The sequence below is a fragment of the Ailuropoda melanoleuca genome, chromosome 2 (assembly GCF_002007445.2).
Source record: "Ailuropoda melanoleuca isolate Jingjing chromosome 2, ASM200744v2, whole genome shotgun sequence".
NCBI classification, from domain to species: Eukaryota; Metazoa; Chordata; class Mammalia; order Carnivora; family Ursidae; genus Ailuropoda; species Ailuropoda melanoleuca.
In genome coordinates this window covers 79305263-79332411 of record NC_048219.1, presented here as the reverse complement: position 1 = coordinate 79332411, position 27149 = coordinate 79305263, and the positions used below count along the sequence as shown (strand labels likewise).

The 27149-nt window shown below is 56.6% G+C and overlaps 4 protein-coding genes across 14 annotated transcripts; 2 read left to right on the top strand and 2 right to left on the bottom strand.

Annotated features, from left to right (window-relative positions):
• Positions 1–510: 510 nt before the first annotated feature.
• On the bottom strand, positions 511–8653 carry TAFA3 (TAFA chemokine like family member 3). Of its 6 annotated transcripts, XR_004623356.1 has the most exons (8): positions 8591–8653; positions 7699–7798; positions 7406–7461; positions 7183–7298; positions 6370–6519; positions 5410–5532; positions 3636–4390; positions 511–814 (listed from the first exon to the last, which is right to left on the bottom strand). XR_004623356.1 is itself a non-coding variant. In XM_034654118.1 (7 exons), the coding sequence occupies exons 4-7, from the start codon at positions 7295–7297 to the stop codon at positions 4377–4379; spliced, it is 402 nt and encodes a 133-aa protein (XP_034510009.1). In that variant the 5' UTR covers position 7298; positions 7406–7461; positions 7699–7798; positions 8591–8653; the 3' UTR covers positions 823–4376. The 6 variants fall into 6 exon arrangements, 5 of the variants coding, with proteins under 5 accessions (XP_034510009.1, XP_034510011.1, XP_034510007.1 ...); XM_034654118.1 differs by lacking the exon at positions 511–814 and having other exon boundaries at positions 823–4390; XM_034654120.1 differs by lacking the exons at positions 511–814; positions 3636–4390 and having other exon boundaries at positions 5409–5532; positions 6239–6519.
• Positions 8654–9827: 1174 nt separating this feature from the next.
• On the bottom strand, positions 9828–13331 carry LOC109489474 (synapsin-1-like). Of its 3 annotated transcripts, XM_034654115.1 has the most exons (5): positions 12922–13331; positions 12497–12626; positions 11290–11506; positions 10260–10365; positions 9828–10229 (listed from the first exon to the last, which is right to left on the bottom strand). In XM_034654115.1, exons 3-5 carry the CDS (start codon positions 11496–11498, stop codon positions 9954–9956), a joined length of 591 nt encoding a protein of 196 aa, XP_034510006.1. In that variant the 5' UTR covers positions 11499–11506; positions 12497–12626; positions 12922–13331; the 3' UTR covers positions 9828–9953. The 3 variants fall into 3 exon arrangements, 1 of the variants encoding a protein (XP_034510006.1); XR_002142498.2 differs by lacking the exon at positions 9828–10229 and having other exon boundaries at positions 10260–10384; positions 12301–12626; XR_004623355.1 differs by lacking the exon at positions 9828–10229 and having other exon boundaries at positions 10260–10384; positions 12362–12626.
• Positions 13332–13453: 122 nt separating this feature from the next.
• PPM1J (protein phosphatase, Mg2+/Mn2+ dependent 1J) lies at positions 13454–18781 on the top strand. Of its 3 annotated transcripts, none has more exons than XM_034654114.1 (11): positions 13454–13826; positions 15165–15279; positions 15744–15854; positions 15972–16031; positions 16311–16423; positions 16709–16793; positions 17395–17513; positions 17718–17781; positions 17934–18041; positions 18159–18310; positions 18460–18781. In XM_034654114.1, exons 1-11 carry the CDS (start codon positions 13501–13503, stop codon positions 18605–18607), a joined length of 1401 nt encoding a protein of 466 aa, XP_034510005.1. In that variant the 5' UTR covers positions 13454–13500; the 3' UTR covers positions 18608–18781. The 3 variants fall into 3 exon arrangements, with proteins under 3 accessions (XP_034510005.1, XP_034510003.1, XP_034510002.1); XM_034654112.1 differs by having other exon boundaries at positions 15954–16031; XM_034654111.1 differs by having other exon boundaries at positions 15744–16031.
• A 2140-nt stretch (positions 18782–20921) lies between these two features.
• RHOC (ras homolog family member C) lies at positions 20922–26953 on the top strand. Of its 2 annotated transcripts, none has more exons than XM_034654109.1 (5): positions 20922–21078; positions 24263–24426; positions 24953–25073; positions 25356–25486; positions 26336–26953. In XM_034654109.1, the coding sequence occupies exons 2-5, from the start codon at positions 24271–24273 to the stop codon at positions 26507–26509; spliced, it is 582 nt and encodes a 193-aa protein (XP_034510000.1). In that variant the 5' UTR covers positions 20922–21078; positions 24263–24270; the 3' UTR covers positions 26510–26953. The 2 variants fall into 2 exon arrangements, with proteins under 2 accessions (XP_034510000.1, XP_034510001.1); XM_034654110.1 differs by lacking the exon at positions 20922–21078 and adding an exon at positions 21526–21659.
• The last annotated feature ends 196 nt before the right edge of the window (positions 26954–27149 follow it).

The following is a 27149-nucleotide window of genomic DNA, read 5'->3' as shown; positions in this document are numbered from 1 at the left end:
CCTGTAGCTACAGGAAATAAAGGTTTACTTTAAGGCAATCACAGAACCAACCTGCTCCCTTACCTATGTCTTGAGTTGGGAATTTAAAGCCCTGAGCTCATAGTTTCCTTTCTCCACGTTCTTGAGTGCACTTAGAAGCAACCAACTAACCCTATTGTATTCTTTATCTCCATTACATTGCTCAGGGGTAGCAACTGCGTGGTCACCCAGAGCCTTACCTTCTATAGGTATTGATTCCAGGTGAGTTCAGGTGACAATTAATGTACCTGTCTTGTCACTGTGTGCCATAGTCTACCAGTGTTACCTTTACCCTGAGCGATAGGGTCATTAATGCCTTTAAATCTAATCGTAGTCACTCAAGATTCCTATCCTTAAGGTCCTATTCCTCTGGAATCATTTCTACCATCTACAATATATTCGATATTGATTTGATAATGATGCTAATAGTGTTAATCAGGGCCCAATCAGGAAAGAGAAACAAGTAGCAGTATTGTATAATGAGGGATTTATTAGAGGAATAAGGCCTCCTAGTCTTTATGTCTTCATTCCTTTCGTTGTTAGGTCTCACAAGTGGCACTGGAAAGGATTAAAGGAGACACAGGCACAGCCTCCAAGAAACCCCAAACTCAGAAATACAGCACAGAGTCATCATTTTCCAGATTGTAGGCACGTGCTGAGAAAGGTTCAATTAAAACACGAGGGCAGAGATTGGCAAAAGTTTTCTAGAAAGGGTCTGGCAGTAAGTATTTAAGGCCTTGTGGGCCTTATGGTCTCTTCGCAGTGACTCAGCTGCTGTCCCAGCAGGGAAGAAGTCCTAGACAATAACAAACAAATGAGTACAGTTATGTTCCAATAAAACTTTATTTGCAAAAACAGTCAGTGGGCCAGATTCAGCCCATGGGCCTTAGTTGCAGACCCTCACACTAGAATCTAAAGAAGCCAGAAGTCATCAAAACTGGCTTCACAGGTCTTCCAAACGTTGATAGGGGCTCCATTCTATCTCCTTCAGAAAGGACAAAAATCAACTGTTTTGGATGTGGCATCAGTTTTCTTCTAATTATTTTGTGCTATGCTTTGGTATTTTGGTGTTTTTCTGAACAAGTTTTCTCAATCCCTCCTTTTTATTTCTCTCTTTCTGTGTATATATCTCTAAGTGCTTCCCATCCTTCTTCATTTTGTCCCCTTGCACCCACAGGGTTTCGAGATTTTAGAATGAGACTCTTTCACATCCATCCTTGGTAAAAATCCTGGCTTCTTTTCCGGTTCCTCATCTGTACTGGAGTACAGAGGCGACATACAGCAAAGAACGCTTGTCTGGATCACTGGGTAGGCGGTACCACCACCTTGCTGTGTGACTTTGAGCCAATCACCTAACCTCTCTGAGCCTCCCTTTCCTCGTCTGTCAAATGAGAGAGTTGGCTAACTGATCTCTAAAATCCCTTCCAGCTCCAAGCTTGTGACGTTAGCAAGCTGCAGCCTCAACTTCAGGCAACTGTCTGGGGCCATTAATGACGATGTCACTCAACCTTAATGCAAGTGCCGGGAGGTCACAGAAATTAACCACGTGATCTCTGGTACTTGGCAACCTTCCTAAGGCCTGCACAGCTAACCTGATAGAATCTGAGAGCCCAGCCCACTGACAAATGACTCCAGGACGCCTATGCTCCAGGAAAATGAATTTGCGTTCCTAGGCTGCCACTGAAGTAGCTACAAAATGGGCACGGATATTGACTCCGTTGGAAGCAGGACCCTAGGGAGCTATGGTTGGAGGTGGGAGGCTTTCTCTTCCCCACCAGACCCTCCTGTATTGTGTGGAGCATCCCAGGCCACATAAAGGACACCCCTGAAAGCCCACCAAATAAATGTATGAGTAGGTGATGAGGAAACGGAGGCAAATTCTGGCATGTGCCCGAGGGAAGAGGCTTCCTCTGCAAGCAGAGATGAGGGACCTCAAGGAGGGTCAGGCAACCAGGCCTCTGGCTGAGGCAGGGGCTGGTGGGGGTTGGCAGCTGAGGTGGGGGCCGTGGGGGGAGTTGATACAGCATCACCCTCATTCTCTCGGGCTCCCCCCGCTCATAGCCCAGCGGCTTGTGGATGCAGCAGATGGGCAGGGGGCTGGCACCCTCCCCTGCTTTCCTGGACACAGTCTCAAGGGACGGGGGCGAGGGGGGGAGAAGCCCACATCCTGGCCTCCAGGAGAGCAGGCCTTTATCGTCTGACTCTGCTGAAGCTGCCTCATTTGTAGCCGAAATAATTCACTCACTGATCTCTCACGGAGCATCAGAAGGAAAACAAAACCCAACCCAGCCCTCACGCTCAGGATCCCACTGCACCGAAGGCAGGCCAGGGGGCCGGAGGCAGCCCCAAGCTGCACAGAAGGCCTGCCTTCAAAGCTTCGCTGGGACTGGCAACCTTCCAAAACCAGCCTGGGGTCAGGTTTTGTACAGCCCTTGAGCTAAGAATGGCTGTTACATTTTTAAAAGGCTTTTTTAAAAAACAAAATAAAACAAAACACACAACAACAAAGAAAAACATGTCAGAGACTGTACATAGCCTGTAAAGACTAAAATAATTGCTATCTGGCTCTTTCCAGAAAGTGTGCCAACCCTCAGTCCGTTCCCCAGTCTGAAAGGAGGTGATGACCACCTCTGACCTGCTCTGTGACTACCCCCCTGCCTGGCCCCACTGTGCAGAGTTTCAGAGTTGGCAGAGTTCTGGTATTTACAGTTGAGTGAGAAGCTGGCCTCACATCCCACCCTGTTACCCAAAACAGAACTAAACAAAAACAGGAAGAAAAACCCTCAAGTGGGGTGAACAGTTTTGGTTCTGCTGCTTGGGGAAGAAGAGAAAGAAGCAGGGAGGGCTGAGATTCAGCCTCGGCCCATCATCGGTTTGGGGGGGGGGGACAGAATTCACCACTGTCCTCGTTGGTCATTAGACACCCCTTCCTTCAAGCTCCCCGCCCTCCACACACACTCTGCGATCCTGGTGATCCCAGTTGATCCCAGCTGATCCCAGCAGTCACTGAGCCTATAATTCTTTCACTGATGAGACATCCAGCTCGCCCCTGTCCCTGAGTCCCTGAAGCCTGTGTGTCAGTCTGACTCTGCCAACCCGCAATCCTGGAGAGAGGCTCCATCCAGCCCTGCGAGGGCTCCCCCACTGCCCAGCAGGGCCTCTGAAGGGAGAGGACTGACACCAGCCCTGGACTCCACCCACGGCCTCTCTTGGAGCCAGAGCCTCTGAGAGGTCCATTCAGCCTAAGCACTTGGGAAGAGATGTGTCCGACTAGACAGAATGGGGTTGCCAGCTCACAGTGCCCCATGTGTAATTGGGCTGAGTGATCTCTGGCTGTCACCAGGCCTGGTAGTAATTCTGGGGGCTGAGGGCAGAGTGGTCTCACACGCTGGCATGTAAGTATTCTGGATTACTTCCTATAACAGGGTAACAGAAACCTGTTCTAGAGTCTTCCAAGAAAAATGTCACCGCTCTCCTGCCAGTCCTTTTCGGGCTCCTCTTCTTGAGATCCAAACAGCATGGAAGGCCCAGGTTTCCGGAATCCCATATCCAGGCTAAGTGAAAGGCCTTAGAGATTTGGAAGCCCAAACTGGGAGAGCTTGGACAAGTCATCTTACCTGTCGGGGACTCAGCTTCCTCATCTGTTAAAATAAGCAAACAAGCAAAAACCTGAGGTCCTTGGGTGGGGATGATTTGAAGGTCCTGTCCATCCCATTCCCAATGAACAGCCCAAACCGGGCCATGCCTCTGCAGAGCTTGGCTGGAAAGTTGTCTGGCTTCATGTCGGCTTTCGCTCCCCAAATCAACCCAGTTCCAGGCAAATGAGGTAGCAATGGTCTCTCACGGAGCGGAGGTTTTCCTTTGGCATGTTGGCAGCTTCCTGGTGTTGGGACTGACGTGAGGGAGGGAAGTGGCGGGTGGTGAATGTGACCTCTTGTCTTCGCGCCTTGTGTCGAGGGCGAGGCTGCAGGGCTGTGGGAGTCTCACCCTCACGCCCCCAACATGTCCACAGCATATGGCCCAGAAGCTGCACGCAGTCCCGTACCTTTCACCTCAATTAGCTCAATTATCTTTCAACAACTCTCCAACTTGACTGGATGTTCCTCAAGGGCAAGAAATGTATCTTGACCTTCTTCTGGGCCCCCCAGGAGAACGGAGCACCACGCTAGGTATGAGGCCAGAGATCTGTCCTATCTGCTGAGCAACTCAACTGAAATGCCCCCGGAAAGAGGGATTCTGCACTTGGCACAGGGCATGTGTCCGGGTGAGTGAATGGCTACTGTTGCTGGCTGACAACAGTACCATTCTTCAGTCTGTGGCTCAGTCAAGCTGTCCTGTCCAGCCCGTCACCCCAAGAGCTATCGTGTGACCTGGAGAGTAGGCAACGGGGAAGGTTAGAGAAGGGAATGCCCAAGACTCCCCAGGAGATGTAGGTCCTATGAAGGTCATTCATGCTGATCCGTTATCCCTAAAGCAGTGCAGACTGGGAGAGCGTGGCTGGCTTGGCCTCCCCAAATGCAAACCAAGCACCCCTCACCGCTGCTTGCTTCCGAGTGGTGGCCCAAACCGCAAGCACAGCGATCTATGGGCGACAAACCCAAACCTAGAAAACAGTGACAAATGTCACGAGCCCTGGGGTGGGTCCTACTACTGTCTTCTGGTCTTAACCACATTTAGAATGGCTGCCTCCCTTGTCTGCTTGTGGACTGGAAGCGCTACACTTTTCCTGGCTGTAGCTCCTGTTCGGTGCGCTACGAATATGTGGCTCTCTTCAGAAACCTGCAGGCTGCCTTCTCTTCTCCGCTCATGTGTCTGCTTGTTTGCTCTGTGTGGTGGTGGGAAGGCGGGGCGGAAGGCAGACCTCGCTCCAGGTGTCACTCCTCTGTGCAAATGGTGATGGCAGAGCCATGCGACTGATCGGTTATGACACACATGGAATTGCTAACGAGTTTGATAAAATTTTAATTACCCCTTGCTCTGTGGGGCAGGCAGCAAACCATGAAAGTAATGATCCTCTTGGGTGCTGTCTCAGTAAGATGAGAGGAAGACAGGTGTGAGCTGTAGGGAGTTAATCCTGGGGGTGGGGATGGGGTCTGCGGCAGGGGTGGGTGGGCAAAGTGGCTGCCCCGCTCTGCCCCACACAGATTCCCTTCCAAATTATCTGGACCATTTCCTAATTCTCTACCTTGTTCTTATGGACCTGATATTTTCTGGGTGACAAACTCACCCTAGGGAGAAGAGGAAACCAAGGCACATGGAGCATGAGGGACTGGCCCAGGACACATCAGATTTCAAATCCAGAGGCCCTAACTCCGGTCCCCAGAGTGGAGACAGTCCACAGGGACTGCAGGCATGTGCCCACGTAGTTCACAGATCTCACCTTGGGACANTTGGTGGTTTTGACTTTGTGTCCGCTGCTGCAGCTCCATCCTGACAGATCCGGGAGCACTCTGCACTCCTCTCCCGGCAGGCAGGGCTCCATCTGACACCACCGTTTCTGCAGGACGATGGAGGCTGTGGGAGCAGGAGGTAGTGAGGGCAGCTCTAAGCTGTCCTCGGGTTCAGCGTGCAGTCACGGGTGGGAAGTCCGTGCAGGATGAAGTGCGAGTTTGCACACTGCTGGCTTTGAGTCCTGCGTTTCCCTGTCTTCCCCGACTCTGGGCTGCCCGAAAAGGCAGTACTCGGGCTGAGACTGGGGCACACACCATATCAGATTCAATCCCACGGATCCCTACATGTCACCAAAGACAGCACGGGGTGAAGGCAGGGCCAGTTCTTGAAGGAGCCCTCCGGTCAGCAGAGAGGCGCAGTCTTCCACATACCCACCCGGTGTACGTGAGCAAGTGCGCAAGGGGTCCACAGACCAGGAGTGCAAAGCAGGCATGCATGTGAGCACAAGCGGGCACGTTTATAGCCCTGCCACCTGAGTGCAAGCTCACGAGCATGGTGGGATCGTGGCAGGGGGGTGGGTGTGCGTGACACATGTGTGTCCACGTCAAGGCCATAGCAGAATGGGAGGAGGGTGCGAGTAAGAGGCCGGAGGAGCAGGAGGTGAAGAAGTCAACGGCAGGTGCCATGCTCGGGAGAGAGGATTCGACTGACAGAATGTGTAGCGACAGGCAGGGAGTGCAGACAAGAAGGAGAGCGGCCACAGAACAGGACCTCTTCTTATCTATGAAGCAGGGATGGTCCCATCTGCCCTCCTCCCCCCAGAGGTTACCCATCATTGGAGACTGATGACGAAAGCCCCGGGATGGCATGAAATTGTATCCCGAGCAGATGTGCGGCCTGGACGGCCCTTCTCATCTCTGTGATTGGGCCCTCCCGGCCAGGGCCCGGCTTCTCGCTCACCGTCCACGCAGGAGGGCTTTGCCTGCGTGGTGCCGGCCACCTGGCCAGAGAAGCAGGAGCACTGGACAGTCTGGGAGCGCTCCTCGATGCGGTTCCAGTTGCAGCAGCGATGAGCAGCAATGACCTCGCAGGTGCCCTGCTTCACCAGGACTGGAGCAGCCAGACAAGTCAGGGGCCGAGCCCACACCCCGCAGCCCCGCTCCCCTCCTGCCTGCCCTGCTCGTTCTTGGGCCCTCCTCCCAGCCAAGGGGAGGGGTGTTCAAGAGATGGCCAGGTGCCCAGGAGGAGGAGGAAACGGGAAATCCTGCTCCTTCTGCCTTCCCGATCCTTCCTTGTGCCCCAGTGATGCCACGCTCATCCTTCTTTGGCAGAGCCTGGCCCTGGGGCAGAAGAAACATGGAATTCCCCCACCAGCCCCTACTTCCCCTGGCTGTTTCTGGGTGAGGGCAAGGGCTCTGGGGGCTTACAATGCGTGGGGAGGATGATCTGCTTACACAGGCTTTAGCCATGCCAGAAGGAAAACCACAGAATTAGGCCAGAAGCCTAGACTTAAGCCTCCACCCCAGGGCCTCTCTCCCTGCAGAACACCTTCTGGCCCCGAAGGAAAGGTGAGCCACAGGTCTGCCCACACTTTCTCTGGGCTGGGATAGCAGAGGGGGGGCAGATTTTCCTGGGTGAAAAACAGAGAACCCCTAGAATCTGCATTTTACTCAGCCTTGGAGATCTGCGTGCTGTGGAATGGGGTGGGGGTGGTGCCCAGCCCTCCCGGCATCCTGGGAAACCCTCTCCCAGGCTCTGCCGCCTCCCCCAAACCTGTGGGAGTTGGTGGCTGCAAGGAAGCCGAGGCAGGGAGGGTCCACAGCCAGGCCAGGGAAAGTGCCAGCAGCCAGTGGCCCGCGCTCCAGTTCTGAGCGGTCCTCTCCCGCATCCTGTGGAGAGAAGCGCAAACCCAGCTCAGTGCCAAGCAGGAGCTCCCCAGCGCCCAGCCCCAGCACCATGCACCCTGGGAGGCACAGAGGTGGGCAAGGATACACACCTTATCCCTAGGCAGCTCTCAGCCTGGTGCGAACTCACCGCGCAAAGTGATGAGTGCTGTAGTAGGAAAGGGAGCAGGGAGACTGTCTGGTCGGGAAAAGCACGGACAGCTTTGTGGCGGGAGATGCCATGTAAGAGGGTCTTGAAGGATGAACCCGACATGGTCCCTTGGAGGGCTGTCCCCGGGGAGGAACAATACTGCTGACTCCCATTTTTGGAGCACTTGACCCACACACATCACAGACGTGCTCTTGCAGCCTTCACAACTGTCCTACAACGTGGGATTATTTGTACCTATTTGACAGATGAGCAAACTGATCCTCAAAGGCCTGGACACGACTTAAACAACCAATCAAGGACTGGCATCTGTACAAACGCAGTTACATCGAGGCCGCTGTAAAACAGAAGAAGGAAATGCTTTAGGTGCCGAAGGAGGCAATGATCTCTAACGATAATCCACCACCATTAAGGGAAAAAAAATAAACAAAACAAAGTGCGGGATGGTGTATAGAAAATGTGTAAAAGGGAGAGATTATATATGTTACTTAAATATGCATAAGCTAGCTCTGGAAAATGTATCAAGGAAACCTAGTAACATTGATTGCCACCAGGAAGGGGAACCGGTTCTCTGAGAGATGGAGGTAGAAGGGAGACTTAGCTTTCTCCCTGTTGCTCTTTTTACTGGGGGAGGAGAGGGGTTGGAAGTTAGGGATGTAATAGCAATTCAGTTTCAACAAATTTAAATTTAGAAAAGAAGAAATGACACCAGGGCTAACAGAAGTCAAATGACTGCCCCAGGCCATGCAGCATGTGGGTGGCCGAGCCCAGAGCCCAGAAGCCTGTCCTATTCCTGCCGCACTACTTTGTCCTCTCCTCGCTTCTCTTCCTCTATGCTTGATGGGTCAGGCCTGCCATCTACCCCAGAGAACAAGCTAGAAACGGAGGGGATCCCAAGGAAGCAGAGGCAGAGAACAGCATGGGGCTTCCCAGGCATAGCAAGAGCCCGGACCAGCACCTCTGCTGCACTGCTGGCCCCCTGGGACATCGCTGGAGCCCGTCAGGCATCAGCACAGTCCTGGGAACCCCAGAGGCCAAACCAAATGCCAGGACCTTAGATAGGGTGCTTGATCTCTGTCCCTACCACCACCCCCTCAACTGTCCCCCCTTCAGCTGTCTCCTCACTCACCTTTTTTGGGGGGATCCTTCAGCTTCTGTCTGTTCATCCACAGGCCTCAGACTCACCCCACCTAGACAAGTAGGAAAGATTCTTGGGGGGTTGCCAGGGACAGAGGGAGCCCATGGCCCTGCGGGAGGTGAGGGAGGGCCATGGGCGAGGATGAAAGGTGCACCGGAGTAGAGCCCAACTCCGAAGCTGTTGCTCAGGGTGCAGGGCAGGGGACAGAGGCTGTCCTCCACCTTGCAGCCTCTGGGAACACACACGGCAGCTAGCCTGAGAAGAGCAGTCTGAGGATTCCTCTGTCCCAGGAGTGAAGCAGGGCGGATAGTGGGGAGATGTCTAGGAATCAACGCTATTGGGGCTCTGGCCTTGGGAAGGAGCTGAAGGCCAGGGAAGGATTCCCGAGCAGGATCTGACAAAATGCTGCTCCAAGAGGCCCCTGGAAAAGATCCCGAGGTCTTGAATCCTTTTGCCTCCACCTCCTATCCCCACCGAACCTGCGTCCTGGACTCAAGCGGAGTCAGCTCCATTCTGCCACCCTCACCCCATTTCCTTTCCGGAGGGCTAGAATGGGGTGCCTCCGGTCTCTAGCCTCTAGCCCAACAGCCTCTCCATTCCTCCCAATCACCTCTCCTCCCTCTGCCTCCAAGGGGAGGTGAGGCTGAAGCAGGTAGGATGGTGGGGCCCAGATAGGGCTATGGGGCAGATGGAGGAAATGGTGCCAATATCCCTGAGACATGGGCAAGAGCTTCCCAGGCTTCTAGATGGATCTCTTTTCTGAGTAGGTATCTCCTCTCCCTGTCCCCTTCAGGAACCTTCATTTTGATCATTTCAAATACAGCTTTGTCTTCCCAGGCAGTCCTCATCCCTTTTCCCGCTGAGCTGCCACACCCTTCAACCCGGCTCTCCCATGAACCCCAAGACCCAAAAGATGGGGGGTGTGCTTTTGGGCTGAGCCCTCCAACATTCTATTCCCTCCCTCAGGGAGAAGGGGAAAAGGTGGGGTTTGTTCTGGGCTTCCACACTCCTGCCTCAGTTTCCCAGCCTGTTTTCCCCAAATCCAGATGCAAGGTATGGGGAGCCTGGGTTAGCAGCCAGCATGGCAGCGTGGAGTCGAGGCTGTGGACCACGAGAAGCTTTAAGTTACCCTGCCTTCTCCCGGCCCCCTCCAGCGCCCACGCACTGCTCCAAATTCTGAGCCCCATCCCGGGATCTACCCCCCCACGGCGGTACCCACTTGCCTCTGAGTCCCGCACCAAGACTCCGAAAGGCGGACTTCAGGCGGGAGCGGCCAGCTCGGGTGCTGTCGAGTCAGAAGCCCCGTGTCCCTCACCAAGTTGCCGCGTCGGCTTCGGCCAAACTGGCATCACGATCATGCCTGGCCCCGCTCCGGGCACGGGGAACTCCTGCCCCGCCCGGCCAGCTCTGCAAGGCTCCGCCGGGGTTTTCCGAGGCTCCCGCCGGTAGGCCGGGGAGCGCGCAGCCGCCACCCTCCCTGTCGCCGGGGGCCGCCCCCGCTCCGCCAGCCCCGCGCGGGCGCCGCCACCTCCTCCCGGACAGCTCCCGGCGCCGAGCTGAGCGCTCGGCGGGGCGGGCGGGCACGGACGCGCACAGCGCCCCCTGGCGGCCGAGGCAAGAAACGAGGAGAGGCGGGGCCGCCCCCCCCCGCCGGCCCCCGGGCGGGCCCGTCCCGCCGCGCTGTCCGCAGTGCAGTCCGGGGGAACATCTCCCTGGTGCAGGCCGGGGTAACCCAAGCAGGTCCCTCAAAACTCTCCGTCTTGTGGCTTCCGGGGCGGAAGGGGGCTGCGTGTGAGGAGGGATTGCCAAGATCCCCAAGGGTTTTGAGGCTTGAAGATTCTAGAACTGCACTATCCAGTAGGATAGCCACTAATCGTATGTGGTTATTTAAGTTTAAATACAAACTAAATAAAATCTAAAATTGTTTCTTATTTGCACTCACCACATTTCAAGTGCTTAATAGCCACGTGTAGCTAGGGACTACCGCATTGAAAAGGTATAGAACATTCCCATCATTGCACAAAATCCTATCAGACAATGCACTTCTAGAATGATATGTTAGCCCTCCACTGTGAAAATGTTAAAATCCAGGAGGGAAGAGCAAATGATCTCTACACCAGGAGTGGTGTCCTCAGGGGCAGGAAGGACTAGAGGAGGTATGAGTGTAGAGGCCAAGCCGGCAAGAGGGCTGCAGTAGGCTGACGATTGATCCTTATGGATGATGGCTGTGAACCCCAACTCGAGAATCAAACTTGAGACCCAATATCCTCATTATATGAGTTGCAATATAATTGCAATTTTATAATTCTTTACAGGGTGAAATTTTGGATGTGGAAGCATTAGACAAATGGGAGAGGGAGGTGGTATATGAATTTGTCTCTTAGCAGGAGGGGCCCTCTTAGTTTAAGAGGGCTTTGGGATTGGAGTAACGGGGTACGTAGAGGGAAGGGCGGAAAGCCTACTTCTGAGCTCTGAGCCACTGCATGTGGCCTAAAGTAAAGGGCCCTGTCTTGAGGATGCCTGGTCCCCCTCACTGGCTAAGGCCACACACACCCTTGGCAGGGCCAGGCACTGAGCAGTCTCAGTTGTCAGCAGAGAAGAGTATCTCCCAAGTCTGACTTCCTACCCCACCCCTTTCCCCTCTTCCTTTCTCCTGCCTCAGGGGTGAGTAGAAGTGCTGACTTTCTTACCAGATTCTGGGACAGTCTGAGGACGGAGGAGGTGTGATGATGCCAGGAATCAGAGGTAAGATGTTTGGAGAGAGGAGAGCCTTAGGATTTATGTTCGGGGGGTGCTGTTCTGGAGCCTGAGAGTGCTGTTGACATCCCCACTGACCATCTGGTGCTGGAGCTCGGGATCTTCCTGTCCTGGCTCTGTGGCCTATTTGTGGCCACACCATGGTGGATGCTGTGAAGAGCAGGCATTAGGGAGCAGGGTGACACAGAGAAGTGGTAAGCCAACTGCCCCAGAAACACTGAATAATAAAAATAGACAGGATGTTATATTTTTTCATCAGTCTTGGCTTGCCGGTGTTGTTTATGTCATTTATCTGAGAGCTGGTTCCAGTTTTTCTCAAACAGGAGGGAAATACCCATAGCAGCAGCATGGTCTTTACCTCCGTTTGCCTTTGCCACTCTATGGGCCTTTCGATCTGATCTGTTTTCTTTTCTTGTGACTTCTGTTTTTCTGGCTGTCTCTGCCCAGAGTGTAGGTATAATTACAGCAAGTCTAAAGAGCTGAATGAAGGGGCACCTGGGTGGCTCAGTCGGTTAAGCGTCTGCCTTTGGCTCAGGTCATGATCTCAGGGTCCTGGGATGGAGCCTCGCATGGGGCTCTCTGCTCAGTGAGGAGTCTGCTTCTCTCTCTCCCTCTGCCTGCCCCCAACCCAGCTCATGCTGTCTCAAATAAATAAATAAAATTAAAAAAAAATATATAAAGACCTGAATGACCATTATGAGATTTTTATTTGGAGCTGCGAGGAAAGCCACCCCTTCTGCGGGCACACTTTAGCTCAGGAACAGAGAGGGTTATGTTCATGAAGCATTCTGCCCACAGAGCCCAGAGATGGAGTCCCAACCATGAACTCGGCGCCAGTGATTCCTGAGGGCTACCCGTGACTTCCATTAGGACCACAGGGTCTTGTCCCCACTTGGACAGTGCATGGGGTAGGAGGTGTCTCTGGAGATCTACTGATCAATTACCTTATAACAGGCTTAGGAACAGGGCTCTTTGGGCATCAAATTAGTACCACTTTTCCCTTACACGCAAGCGCTTAGCCTGGCCTCTGTCTCCCCCTGGCGGTGCCTACGGATCTTGTTCAGCTTGCAGGCTCAGCCTCTGCCTTCAGACGAGGAAGGTGGAAGAGGGGGATACCCCACTCTTCTCTCTGCCATTCACCTCCTCCTTAACCCTTCCTCCACGATCCCGACAGGTCAGCTTGGTTCATCAGACAGAACCGAGTTTGGGCGTCTGGGGACTGGCACGGGTGTGAGTCTCTCATTGGCTGTGTGACCTCTTGAGGCAAGTCCTGTAAAATGACAGGTGCGTCATCGGTAAAAAGAACATAAAACCCACCTTGAAGGGCTGCTGGTTGATATAAATGGTCTAATATATGGAAAGTGCTTTGTAGCCAGCCTACTAGATAGGAAGTCCGAGTAGTTATTGTTATTCTTATTAACTAGCTCTGCTGTGGTCGGGGGAGGCCCAAATGTGGGGGGAAATTGGGTGCTGAGAAGGAAAGTGGAGTCACAGTGGCAACCGCTCTCCCAGATCTAGAGGTGATCGTCCTCGGGAACAGAGCCGTCAGGATCCCAAGAACTTACCCCCGGCTCCCCAATTCAGGATGGTGGGCTCCAGCCCGCGTCGTTAGCACCCCCACAGCACACCCAGCACCAGCTCCTCGCCCTCACTCGCACTCCAGCAGCCCCAGCCAGAGGTGTTGTCACACCGGGTGCTTCACACCCAGTGGTGGCGGAAGCTGCTGGTTTCGTTCTGAGGTCACCAGCTCCATCACCCTTTGGGCAGGCTGGCTGCTACGAACCGAGGGTGAGGAGACCCCCCACCCCCGTCACAATGGGGAAGTTCTAGCTGATGTCTCATCTAGAGCACGGCTGAAAGAGGGTGTGCTTCCCTCCGTCCCCTTCCCGCCAACAGCGGACCCTTCTTTCCCAAAGAAACCGAGGCGGAGCGAAGCCTGAACACGGCGGGAAGGAGCAGCGAGCGGGTGGGGAGGTGCCGGGGGCGGCCCAGAGCCGGAGGAAGTTTTGCCTGGACCCGCCCTGCCCGCCCAGAGCCAATGGCCGGGGAGAGCCCGCAGGGGCGAGCACCGCCCACCACGCGCCCTAGGGGGCGGGGCCCGCCTCGGGGCGGGGCCACGGCCGAGGGCGGGGCAGGGAGGCAGCATGCTAAACCGGGTGCGCTCGGCCGTGGCGCACCTGGTGAGCTCCGGGGGCGCCCCGCCTCCGCGCCCCAAGTCCCCAGACCTGCCCAGCGCGCCCTCGCCGCAGACCGCCGCTCCTCCAGAAGCGCCCAGGAGCCCTCCGGCGAGGGCTGGGAGCGGGAGCGCAGCGCCGGCGAAGACAGTAGAGGCTCGAGCCTGCTTCTCCCGACCGACCTTCCTGCAGCTGAGCCCAGGGGGGCTACGACGCGCCGACGACCACGCTGGCCGGGCTGTGCAAAGCCCCCCGGACACCGGCCGTCGCCTGCCCTGGAGCACGGGCTACGCCGAGTGAGCGCCCCCCGGAACACCCTAGGCAGGAGGGGACCCCAGCCCCCATCCCCTTCCCCCGCTGGGTATCCCCGGCGCTCGGATGCGTGCCCCTTGCCGTGCTCGGCGCAGGGAGCTCCCTTCTCCCAGGACCTTTGCTCTCCTTTGGGCTTCGGGCCGCACCCCCTCCCAGCCCTTTCTCAAGTCGGTGCAGTCTTCCTCAGGACCTCCAGCTGGTTGACTACCCTCACCCGCGCCGCCTCAGGACCTTGTTCCCTTCCAGAGCCCGGAGGGTGGAGGGCCCCGTGGAGGATGAGTTGGCCAGTTCTCGGTCGGGGCCGGGCAGTTTAATGGCTAAGGGATGCGGGGTTTTAAGGGAGGGGTGCGCTTTTAATAGAGGAGATGGCGGCTGGAAAGACTCGCTCCTGGGCTTCCCGACCCCAGCGCCCCAGTTCTCTGTCCCTCTTACCGTTCCCCTCCCCCTCCACACCCAGAAATAGCCCGCGACACCAGGCGGCCTCCCGCTTCCCCAGGGGCGGGGGAGGGGGCCGCCCGGGAAGCAGGAGGGTCCCCTTTGAATGCCTCTCGGAGGAAGGGCATGGCACTGGCCTGGCAAAGAAGTGGACCCTCGGTCGTAGTGGGGAGCAGCCGGCTGGCTCCCAGGCCGGGTGTATTTTTAATGTCTCCACTGGGAAAGCAGAGCACTGAGGGAGATGGGGGCGCTGAGGTCGCTGAGGGTGGTGGCTGGTAGACCCGTAGCCCCACCACCAGCTCCTGTAGCTTTCTGTTTGGGAAGAGTTTGTAGTTTTGCGGCTCCTGCACAGTCCAGGTGGGCTTCCACCCCTACCCTATTTCAATTCCTCTTTCCCTATTTGGGCTGGAGCACTTCCTCACTGCCAAAGCAGCAGAAACTTTCACTGGATGATTTTAAGATAAAGGTGGGTGTGCCCATGACGGTGGGGTGCTGTGGACAAGGCACTAGAAAAGTTGATTAGGCTTCAGGGTGGGATGTAGAGCCTTGGCAAGCAGGATAGTAAGACCTCCTGCCGCCCCTGTCCAGCCCCTTCCGCAGCAGCTGGTGGGAGTGCCCCCTTTGCCAGGGACGGGGCAACGGCGCAGAGGCGCAGAAACATGCCGCTGCTGGCCTTTCTATGAGGTGGTGGGGCCTGACACCCAGACAGCACTCCTTGTGCCTTACCCTGCCTCCCTTCTCCTCCTCTTTCTGGCCTGGATCCCAGGTGGCTGTGACCTTTCTCAGTTTGGCCAGCAGGCTAGAGAGGGTGTGTGTGTGTCTAAGGTGGGGGTTATTCCAGGACCTGGTCTGGTGTCCAACCTGATGTGGTCACTCTGGCCTGGCAGGGTCATCAACGCTGGCAAAAGCCGGCACAATGAGGACCAGGCTTGCTGTGAGGTGGTGTATGTGGAAGGTCGGAGGAGTGTTTCAGGGGCGCCTAGGGAGCCTAGCCAAGGCCAGGTAAGCCCCCACCCCCTTTCCCCTCCTCCAGAGACATGGTGACACCTCTCCCCGGGGATTCTAGGCATCCAGTTTTAAAATCTCAGACCTAACTCCTAGCTCACTAGCTTTCTACCCCTGGTACGGAACTGACATTGACCAGTTAGAATGTCAGTATAAATGTTCCGTTTACCACTTAGAATGTAGGTGCTCCTGCATTTATGGATGGTTTCATTCATTGCCAATGTTTATTTTTGCATCTTTTATCCTCCGAGTTTAGCTTTTTTGATGCTTTACTTTCTGACACATAATAGGCCCTCGGTAAATGAGTGAATAAATCTAATTTGCCTTTCATACCAAACTCTGACCTCCTCTCTGATGTTAATAATGGTTGCCCAGAGAGTCTTGCTCTTCTCCTTGCATCACACACACACACACACACACAGTCTCCCTCATTCACCTCCATCCAACCTTTCCTCCACCAGGGACTCTGCTTCTACTACTGGGGCCTGTTTGATGGGCATGCAGGGGGCGGAGCTGCTGAAATGGCTTCCAGGCTCCTGCATCGCCACATCCGGGAGCAGCTAAAGGACCTGGTAGAGATACTCCAGGACCCCTCGCCACCGCCCCTCTGCCTCCCCTCTACCCCAGGAGCCCCAGGTTCCTCTGATTCTTCTCACTTGGTTGGTCCTCAGTCCTGCTGGTCTTCACAGAAGGAAGTGACCCATGAGAGCCTGGTAGTGGGGGCCATTGAGAATGCCTTCCAGTTCATGGTGAGTGGGTGGCCCCCTGGGCAGGAGCCTGCTAGGCAGATACTCTGGTCAACTTTGTATGGGAATCAAGTGGCCTAAGGGGCCCTGAGAACCCACAACACCTTTGAGGGCCTGAGCAGGGCTTGGTTCAGAGGGGAGGGAAAGGGGAGTTATACCCATGTCTGCCCTCCTCTCCTCCAGTGTGGCTTGGTTGGGCCCATTTATTTTTGCAGATGGGGGTGGTGGTTGTGTGCCTAGAACCTCTTCATTCGCTCCCTCTGACCCTTCCTCACCTGGCAGGATGAGCAGATGGCCCGGGAGCGGCGTGGCCACCAAGTGGAGGGGGGCTGCTGTGCACTGGTTGTGGTCTACTTGCTAGGCAAGGTGTATGTGGCCAATGCAGGTGACAGCAGGTATGGGGAGGGGGGTTTGAAAATGCCTACAGGGGGTCACACTCTGGGATGGGGGAATAGAAGAGAATGAGGGTGGTGGGTGTTAAAAATAAAAAACCTGAGGGAGGGATGGTGTCAGGAGCGGTCAGACATAAGGGATGGCCTGTAATAGCCACAAGGGGAGGCAAGAGCGGGGTCTGGGTGAGGAAACCCAAGGGTCATTGTGAGGGAAGGCCTGGTCTTTCTGGAATTCTCCACAGTGGGGCTGAGGAGAGCCCAGCCCGAACCTTTTCTTTCTCTGGGCAGAGCCATCATTGTCCGGAATGGTGAAATCATTCCAATGTCCCGGGAGTTCACCCCGGAGACTGAGCGCCGGCGTCTTCAGCTGCTTGTAAGTAGGAACTCACCTCCCTACCCCTTTGTCGACTCTGGTGGCTCTCTGTAGCCTAGGGCCCCACCCTAGCCACACGGACAGCTCCTTACTGGGACAGCTCCTTCCTGGCTGCTCACTGGGAAGGCTGCTCTGCTCTGCAGATGACAGCTGAGCTGGGACCTGGTGGATTACGAAGCAGGAAGGAACGTGGGCTACCCTGGGGCTCCCACTGTGGCCCCCGCGGAGGAAGGAAGTGAAGTCAGAGGTGGGGAAAGGAAGGAGCACAGCCCCCCCCCCCCCCGAGAGGCAGTGTGGTTTAGCGCTTTCAAGGACTGACTCCAGGGCTGGACTGCCTGGGTTTGGATCCTGGTTCGAGTCCTTTGCTAATCATTTGACCTAAAGATGGTTCCCTTAACTTGCGTCAATAGCTCCTGCCTTAAGGGTTGTCGTGAAGTTGGGCGAGATCATACACATTATTTGTATTAGAACAGTGCCTGGCACATGGTAAATAAGCCCCAGTTAAGGCCCTGCTGTAATTAACATCATCTATAGGCCAGGGCGTGCTCGAAGCCTAATGCCTCCCTGGCCCTCTGCTCTGTCCGGCCACTCCCAACCCCAGGGCTTCCTGAAACCAGAGCTGCTAGGTGGTGAATTCACCCACCTTGAGTTCCCCCGCAGAATTCAGCCCAAGGAGCTGGGGCAGAGGATGCTGTACCGGGACCAGAACATGACCGGCTGGTAACAGTTCCCTCAGAGCTGGGGCCCGTTCCCATGGCAACACAACCAGTCCCTCACCAGCAGCAAGGTGGAAGCTGGAGGCTGGGCCAGGCTGGAGGGTGGGGGGGATGTGGGCCTTCTTAGGGGTTTGTGTGAGAAGCATGGCTCCTCGGGGAGAGGGGCTTTGATGCCTGGGTGATGCCTCCTCTGCTCCCCCCTCCCCAGGGCCTACAAAAAGATCGAGCTGGAGGATCTCAGGTTTCCTCTGGTCTGTGGGGAGGGCAAAAAGGTAAACTCCACGGTAGAGGTGGGAGAGGGCAGGAGGACCCACTGCAACTTGTCTAGGGAGGTGGGAGTTCTACCCGAGGGCAGAGGTGGGAGGGCCTGTAGCTTCAGAGGCTGGGAGAGGGCCGTGGCAGCACCCACACTCATTCCCTTTAGGCTCGAGTGATGGCCACCATTGGGGTGACCCGGGGCTTGGGAGATCACAACCTCAAGGTCTGCAGCTCCACTCTGCCCATCAAGCCCTTCCTCTCCTGCTTCCCTGAGGTGAGCCGTATGGGGGCTTCCTCAACCATACCTTCCCTCCTCTGGGGGCCCCAGGCTGGCTTTCTGCCAGGGTCCCTTTGTCCCCAAGCTCCTTCTCCACTCTCTTCTCCCCGCCAGGTGCGAGTGTATGACCTGACGCAGTACGAGCACTGCCCAGATGACGTGCTAGTCCTGGGAACAGATGGGCTGTGGGATGTCACCAGTGACTGTGAGGTAGCTGCCACTGTGGACAGGGTGCTGTCGGCCTATGAGCCCAATGACCCCAGCAGGTAGGGCTTGTATGGCGGGGGGCGGGGGGGATGACAGTGGGGAAGGTAGGGGCCAAGGGAAGCAATGCCTGGGGACCCACATGAGGGCCTGTGTATCGATCTTCCCATATACATGTTGGAACATGAATGTGCACGTGTGCTCCTGGCAGGTACACAGCTCTGGCCCAAGCTCTGGTCCTGGGGGCCCGGGGCACCCCCCGGGACCGTGGCTGGCGTCTCCCCAACAACAAGCTGGGTTCCGGGGATGACATCTCGGTCTTCGTCATCCCCCTGGGAGGGCCAGGCAGTTACTCCTGAGAGGCTCAGCCCCACCCCTCCCACCATCATCCTAGTGTCTCCATGCTTACCCTCTGCCAACTCAAACTCTGAACTTGTCTCCCTGACCTTCTTTAGTGGCAGCGTAACCGAAGAAGGGGTGTCAGTTAGATCCAAAAGTAATAGCTAATGGCAAATAAACCAGATGGATACAAATGTGTGTCTTTATTTACTCTGATTAGAAACCAAAAGGCTCTTTCAGGTGGTGGAAAGAACAGCAAAGCGGTCCTAAAAATGCAGTGCTCCCCGGTTCTGTCTTTGCCCTCTGCTCGCCCCACTCCACATGCTCCCATCCCCTTCTGTGGCTTCAGCCACCTGCTGGGGTTTTCCAAGTCGGTGTTTCCCCCAGATCTTTCCTGAGCTTTAGGCCCATGTGTCCTAGCTTCAAATGGAATCCACCATTTCCCTACACACGTGTGCCTTCTCCTGGTTCATCATGGAGTGGACACCAGCTCATCAGCCCAAGTTAGAAATCTAGGCCTTGGTCACCTTTGGCTTCTGGCTCTAACCCAGCAAGTGACTCAATCACTACATGCTGTTGATGATATATCACAAAATGTATTTCCTATTTGTCCACTTAGCCCCACCCCTACTGTTACTACTACATTAGGCTCCTAACTCTGTCTCCAGGTCATGCCCCTGTATCCCCAAATGTGACCTTTCCACAGGGTGAATCTGAGTTGGTTATTCCCTTGAGAGAACGTTTCAGTGGCTCCCTACTGCACCTAGTCCAAAATCAACACTCAACTCTTGAGTGTGGCATGCAAGGACATTCATGATCTGGCCCCTGCGTCCTTCTCCAGCCCCAGCCCCACCCTCCTGGGGGTTCCATAACTCTTTGAGCCTATTGTGGCTCCAACCCATTTAACATCTGCTCATCACCTTATCTGGAAAACTTTACTTGTCCTTCAGGGCTGGGTATGTATCCCCCACAGCCCATGCATGCCCCCAGGACAACCGCTGTCTCCTGTCTACAATGGAGTAGCAGTTAAGGGCAGAGACTCTCGAGTCCTCCTCTCGGGGTTCTGGTGTCAGACCCACAACCTCTTTGCTGCTCAGCAAAATGGAGGTAACCGTGCTACCTCAAAGAGTTGTTTCAAGGACTGAAGTAGCTCATGTCTGTGTGTAGAGCCAGGTGCATGCCGTAAGGGTTCAAGAACTGCTGTCTTTAAGTTGCTTGTATTTCGCGTTTGGACTAAGTTCTTTGAAGACCGAAATCAATCTGAACTGAGCACATAGCTCTCAGTTCACACTCGGTGCATGTCCTTTGAGCAGGTGAAGAGGCCTGGGGACCAAACTTCTCTGGACCTCAGCCTGCTCATTTATCGAATGTGTGGGCTGCTCTTCAGACCTTTAAAATCTATGGGACTTCTAACATTCATTCATTCAGACAATATTTCTTGAAAAACTTAGGTGTGCCACACAGCGTGCTAGGAGGTGGGGAGCGACGGGTGGGGGGAGCATAAAGGACGGCAGGGAGAGAGCACCAACTCGAGGGCCAGACGGACCTGGACCGTCTGAACTCTCGCTCTGTTCCTTACAAATCGCAAAAATGTGGGCAAGCCATTTAACTTCTCTGAGCCTCAGGAGATGGGTGTACTTAACCCAAAGATCCGTGATGAGTACTGAAAGGGCTGAGCTACGTAGCGAACAGGTCGCAAACTAACATAAAGTGCTGGTAGACTGCCTCATCCTCCCTCCTCATCCACCTTAACAGAAAAAGAGATACACACGTAGGTAAATACCCAATGCGACGTATCAGGCCAGGCCAAGTGTCCCCACAGGCACCGAAATAACGCACTGGGGATGGAAGCTGACTTCCCAGCTGGGGATCAGGAAAGGCCCCCAGGAGTGCCCTTCGAGGGGTACGCAGTAATTGGACTCAAGGAAATTCCAGGAGGGGGGAAGGGAGCTGTCAAGTGGAAAGGTGGCCTGGGACTCAAAGGATCTGAAAAGTCCCCAAGGCGGGGGCGTGATGTTGGGCAGTACTTAGACCGCAGGGTTTTACGAGCGGAGGGGGGGCGGGCGTCTTCCGCAGCCCCCTCGCGCTAGGTCCCAGGGGCTGCGGGCGCGGGTGGCCGGTTGGCCACGGGAGGGCAGCAGCGGCCCTTTCCCGACCCCACCCCGAGCGCCTCACAACTTTCCCGACGCCGGTCCGCCCCTGGGGGCTGGAAGGCGGGGCAGAGGCTGAGTCCTCGAGGGGTCCCGCCCGCCGCCCACTCCCCGGACCCGCCAGGGATCCCACTCCCGACCCCCGGCCGCAGCCGGGACAAGTGGCCGTGCCCCGGGCTGGGCTGTGGGCAGGCGGAGCCAAGGGCCGCCCCCCGGCCGGTCCCTCCCCCTGCCGGGCCCGCCCCTCCCCGCCGCGGCGCTGAAGGAGGGCGGGGCGGGGCCCCCTGGGTCAGTCTCAGCCTCCGGCACTGGCCGCGCAGCTGGAGGCGGCGGAGCGGAAGGTACACGGGGCCGGGGGGCTGGGGTGGCGGGGCGTCCCGGGAACTCGTCCCCGGGAGAGCACTTTCGCCCTCCTTCGCTTGGCCGGAGCTCGGGGCGCCGGGCGGGGAGGGGGCTTCGGCCAGAGCGCGGGCCGCCCTCCTTCCCCTGGGACGCGCGGCGTCCGGGTTGTGCGGGGGTCGGCGCGGCTGGCCCCTCCCTGGGCTGCGGCGAGGGCTCTCCCCCACCCCACTCCGGGAGCTGCCCCACGGGGCCTCTCGCCTGCTGTGTCCGAGCCTGGGTCCCTGCCCTTCCCCTCCCGGCTTCCCGGAACCTGCCTCGCCGGGCAAGAAGCCAGGAGGCAACTTGGGTGTCCGCGGGGGAGCCCCAGTCCAGCCGCTCTGGCTCCCAGGCCGGGCGGCCCGATGTGGACCTGGGTCGGGGTGTGGGTCCGGGCACGAATCCGGCTGGAGGTGGGAATTCCCCCGGCCGGGCCGGTGGAATGGCGGGAATAGGGGCGTGGTGTGACCATTGGGGGCTGCATCTGCTCCCAGAGGTCTGGACGCCTCCCTGGACGGTTGCTGGAGTGTGCCTGGGGTGGAAGGTAGGGGAGATTGGGAAGGATCTCGCTTCTTTTTATGTATGCAGGAATCTCCTCCCTTTCAGACCCCTCCCTCCCTTGCACCCCCCAAACCTGGCTAAAGATTATCTTGGGGCTTTGGGCAGGGAGGGTCTGAGGCTTTAAAGTTGAGGTGGTATCTTACTCCTTTCCTAGCCCTCAGGCCTGGCCTACAGGGTACAGCCCACCCCTGGGTCATCTGGAAATCTAGATAGAGTGATTGAGGAGAGGGTGAGATGTCTTGTCTCCCTGGGAAGGCCCCAGGAGCTTGGAGCTGCATTCCAGCCTCTGTGTTGGGTTCGGTTGCCCCTCTTAGGGTCAGTGGGGCAGTTCTTCTGGGGCTGCCTCACACGGAGCTGTTTTCCTTGCCATGTTGGCCCTGGGCCTAGTGTCCTGGCCTGGCCTAGGCCCGCTGCTCTTCCTGCCCGATGAGAGCCTGAAGGGAGAGTCTTCTAATTGAGCTGGGGGCTCTAGGTCACTGAATGCATGCCTTGCCCCTGAATTCTGTCCTGGGCCTGCCACCGTCTGGTGTCACCTAGACTGTCCTGCTGCAGGAGGCCAGTGGCTTGCTCACACCGAAGTGACTGGTACTCACCGCAGTGGTGACTGCCCTTCATCGACACTGCCCATCCCAGGCCGGGCTACCCCAACCTGTTTTCCCACAGCTGGACCAATGGAACTAGCGGAAGTGGGTGGGGGGAGTTGATCACCTGGGCAGAATTTCCAGGAAGAGCCCCCTTTTGGAAGGTGGTTTCTATTTTTGGAGGGAATCTGCTGGCATGGTGCATGCCTTCTTGCCTGTTTCTCAGGGTACCAGGGAGAGACCCTTCTGTGGTGGGGAGAGTGTAGCCGTATCCTCTCAATTCCTAAAAATTCTGACTCATATCCACTTCCTCTCATCCCAGTTTTGTGCCTGTGTGTGTGTGGAGAGGAGGGAGGCCACCCAGGATCCCACCGTTGAAGAGAACTAGCTGTGGGCTTGGAGTATTCACTTTCCTAAAGGGCAGACCAAGCCAGGCCTCTGGGGTGGTGGTGGTCTGTGGGGAGTACAAGAGTTCAGCCCAGTTTGACAGGATGTGGGACTGAGAGAAAAAGCCAGGTTTGGGGCAGAGATCAGGTTACCATCCCCTTCCCTCTTAGCTTACTCCCTGCCTGGTTGGTGCGGGGACTGGCCCTTGTTCAGCGTTTTTGGGAGCTCCTCCCAGCTCGGGCTCTAGCCCCCTCCCCCTTCCCAACAGCCTCGACGGCATCTGGGCTCTGGAGCCCGCCCTCTCTTCCTCCGAGGCTGGAGGCCTGGGAATCTCAGCCGGCCCTCCAGCCGCTCCTCTCCCCAGGGAGGGAGGAAGTGAGGCTCAGCTCAGGGGCAGGGGGGTTTGGGTAGGTGTGATGAATTGTGCAGCTGCTTGCTCGGGTGTGTTGGGGGCCCGGGGACCTACGGAAGCCTCAGGAAGCTGACTCCTTGGCCTGAGTCACAGGGAGGGGTGGGCAGGGCCTTGGGGTGAGCTGGACAGAGAGGGGAGTAAGGGGTTGTTCCAGGGGGTGGGTGGAGGTGGTTCCCTGGTGGATTCTTCTCAGTCATTCTGCTGTGGTGGATGTGTGGCTCCCTACAGTGTGGTCATTGTCCCCTGCCTGGGGCTGAGTGACCCAGTGTTGCTGCCATGCCCAGGAGGAAGGGGGGAGGAGGGCAGACTGCCCGAATGTGGGCTGTGGGCACTGCCGGGACTGAGCCTCCTTTGTGTGACTCGGGGCTGGCTTTGGGGACTGGGCTGGGGTGGGCCAGGGAAGCCGGTTGGCTGCTGCCACTGCCCTCTGTCTGGGTTTCCCTCCCTCTACTCTTTTTCCCATCTCTGGGGTGATAGGTAGAAAAGGCACCAGACTCCGGAGTCACACAGCCCTGCCTTGAATGCCATCCCTGCTGCAACTCCGAACACATGTCGCGACCTTACGGAGCCTCCCTTTCCTAGTGCGCCAAAGTGGGAAGTGCACCGTCCACCTTTGCAGGCTGCTGGGGACTGAGTCAGGAGATGATTTTTGTCGAGATGCTCAGCGTGGCTTCCCTTACCCACCTGTCACCTGGTAGTTGCTTCCACCAGCCTGTAGTCTTGGAGAGGGCCTCCTTACTTGTGACTGGGCAGGCGCGACTTGTCCTGAGTGAGGGACAATGTGTTCTTGATTGGACCCTAGCAATTATGAAACTTGGAAAGTAGCAAAATCCTGGTAATGGATGAGGTCTGACCTGAAGCCCTGGTATGTATGGCAGATTACAGGTGGCTCTTCCAGGCATGTCCCTGATCCCTGAGCACCCCTCTAAGTGTCCAAGATCCCACAGTTGGTGGCTCCCAGCTGGGTGCGTCTTCTGCCTCCCACATCTGTATTCTAATCCGCCCGGGAAGACCTGTCCCTGACCCTGAGATTAGGAATTTCAAGCTCAGTTGTCTGAACGATTAGTTCTTGGCAAGAACACGCCTGAGCAAGGCCCTGTCCCTCTCTTTGCTGGAGGCCTCGGTTTCCAGGTCTTGGGGGCCCCAGAGAAGTGTTTTTGGATTCACTGGCTTTTTCCCAAACCCCCCCTGCCTTTTTCCTGTCAGCCCGAGCCATGGCTGCCATCAGAAAGAAGCTGGTGATTGTGGGCGATGGGGCCTGTGGGAAGACCTGTCTGCTCATCGTGTTCAGCAAGGATCAGTTCCCTGAGGTCTATGTCCCCACCGTCTTTGAGAACTACATCGCAGACATAGAGGTGGACGGCAAGCAGGTGAAGGCCAAGAACCCTTCCTGTCTCCCCCTGGGAACCCCGCCCCGACACTGTGGACCTTGGATGTCCTTCCTCACCATCCACCCACTCCTGGCTCCTTTCCCTGCCGGAACCAGTACGTGTTAGGAAGTGAAATTGTAGTTTCAGGAGATCTAGAAACACCTCCTGGTTCTTAGGCCCTGACTCTCTAATCTGGGCCGTCCTTTTGCCTCTGAGCTTAAGTCCCTCCGACTGCAACATGGGGATAATGGTAAGGCTTCCTTCGAAGGTCTTTGTGACTTACAATCAATCGTGGTGCTTACCTTGGTAGCTTCTAAACTACATAAAGATCAGGCACCCCCGTCTCGGGATTTCTAGAAACTCACCTAATTTACATGTGACATGCCTTGTCCCTGGCACATAGCAGGTGCTCGAGAGATAGATGTTGAGTGAACCTAGAGGGCCAGTGGTTTCCAAGGACCTCTGGGTGGCAGGGGAGGGGATAACCGGGGCCCTCAGGCAGCTACTCACTGGCCCCGTGCGTCAGGTGGAGCTCGCTCTCTGGGACACAGCTGGGCAGGAAGATTATGACCGCCTGCGACCTCTCTCCTACCCGGACACTGATGTCATCCTCATGTGCTTCTCCATCGACAGCCCCGACAGCCTGGGTGAGGTGGGGGTGCGGGCCTTGGTGAAGGGCACCGAGAAGCCCTTGGATTCAGCCACCTTCCGAGACGGGGTGCTGTTAGCCAACTGCGCTGTGGGGACTCCAGCCCTTGGGAGGGCTCCGAGGGGGTATAGTGGCCGGGGAGAGGGGCTCTGAGCTGTGAAAGGGGCTGTTGTGCCGAAGAACCTCTAACACTGCTGTGGGGAGAGAAGGGGGCCCCTGGGGGGTAGAGCTTTCTAGCCCAAGTGGAGGGACCGACACCTGTTGGGACATGTCTGTGCAGAAAACATTCCTGAGAAGTGGACCCCGGAGGTGAAGCACTTCTGCCCCAATGTGCCCATCATCCTCGTGGGGAATAAAAAGGACCTGAGGCAAGACGAGCATACCAGGAGAGAGCTGGCCAAGATGAAGCAGGTGGGTGCGGTGGCCAGGCCGGGAGCCCCTGCAGGGGTTGGAGACCCTCTCAGGGCCTGTTCTCAAGCCAACCTCCTGATGTGAGGTCTACCTCCTCCTCCCCAGTGAGGAAGAGCCAGAAGGGCCTTTAGTCTCTGGTCCTGACGATCAGATTGTCAGGAAATGGGAGTGACTTGGCCAAGGTCACTTGGCATTTTAAGGCCTTCATCTGTTATCCGTTCTGCTTGGGTGGGGACTAGTAAGAGTAGCCCTGTCCTCGGAGACAGCTTCTTCACTACGTGTTTTGCTTGGGGTGTGCAGATTGAGCCGTCAGGGTACACCTGGGGAGGTGTGGGCAGACGTGGAGGCGGGGGGGTGGGCACTGGAAATGGCTAGAAGGCCCAGAGAGGGAGGGCACTGGCTTACCTGGTTAAGTGGCTCTCTGGCCAGAGGACTAGAGCCTAAGAAAGTTGCCAGGATGAGGAATATGGACTATCCTGGAAGGATAATGATGGCAAAGTTTTAGACTGGGTCACACCTGTGTGTTAGAAAAATTCTTTCGGCAGGCATAAAGCATGGACCGGAAACAAGCGAGAAGGGAGGCGGGGAGGGTAGGTTAGGAGGTGCCAGGTACTATTCAGCCAGAAGAGGAGGGTGCACCATGGGATACAGGGCCGAGGGAGACAGTTTTTAACGTAAACGTCAGTCTCGGGTCCTGGCCCAGAAACTGCCCAGGGTGGCTGGGACGTGGGTGCCTTGTGGGGTGAGGGCTGGAGGAGATCCTGGTCTAGTTATTATACTTCACGGGTAGTGTGGGGAGAGGTACACTTGGCCACCAGCTTCTTTTGACCTCTGGCCTTCTGTTCTCAGGAGCCCGTGCGATCCGAGGAGGGCCGGGACATGGCGAACCGGATAAGTGCCTTTGGCTACCTCGAGTGCTCAGCCAAGACCAAGGAGGGGGTGAGGGAGGTATTCGAGATGGCCACTCGGGCGGGCCTCCAGGTTCGCAAGAATAAGCGCCGGAGGGGTTGTCCCATCCTCTGAGACCCCCGAGGCCTCCCCTACCCCCCCTTCCCTTCCCAGGGGTGCAGCTGTCCACCTTCTCGGCCCACCCTCTTTGGGCTCCTTGTCAAAGGCTCCCTTTTCAGTTTCCTCCAGCCCAGGACTGCATCTGAGTTTCCCCAGCCCCACCAGCCCCCCCAAGGTGGTGGTGGTAGGCCGGCCCTCCCTCCCCGCACTCTGGGTACCTAGGGCGAGTCCCTGCCCTTTCAGAGCAGAGTCCCTTCTGCTGCCTTGGTCCAGGGGTGGGGCTCTCGATCCCTTCGGCCTTCCCCAGAGGGTCCTCATACACCAGCACTTTATACACTTCTGGCTCACAGGAGTGTCTGGGGTAGGGGACTTGGAGGGTGTAACCCTGAGCCCCACGTCCCTGGCGTTTCTGGCTCTACTTGGTGGGGGGCGTGAATAAAGGCCACAGGCTCCAACATATGTGTGGCAGCTTCCTGTCTTTCTCTCCTGGTCCCTGTCTTGGCTGTGAGCCTGGAGTCCCATCTCTCCCAAGTTGCTTGCCAGGCTGGCCCCCAGTCCGTAAAGGCAGAACTCCCGGGCAGGCAGGGTGGAGTCTTGGAGCAAAGGATGAGGTCATGCCTGGCTCTGGGCCTTGGAGGCGGGTGAGGGGAGTGGT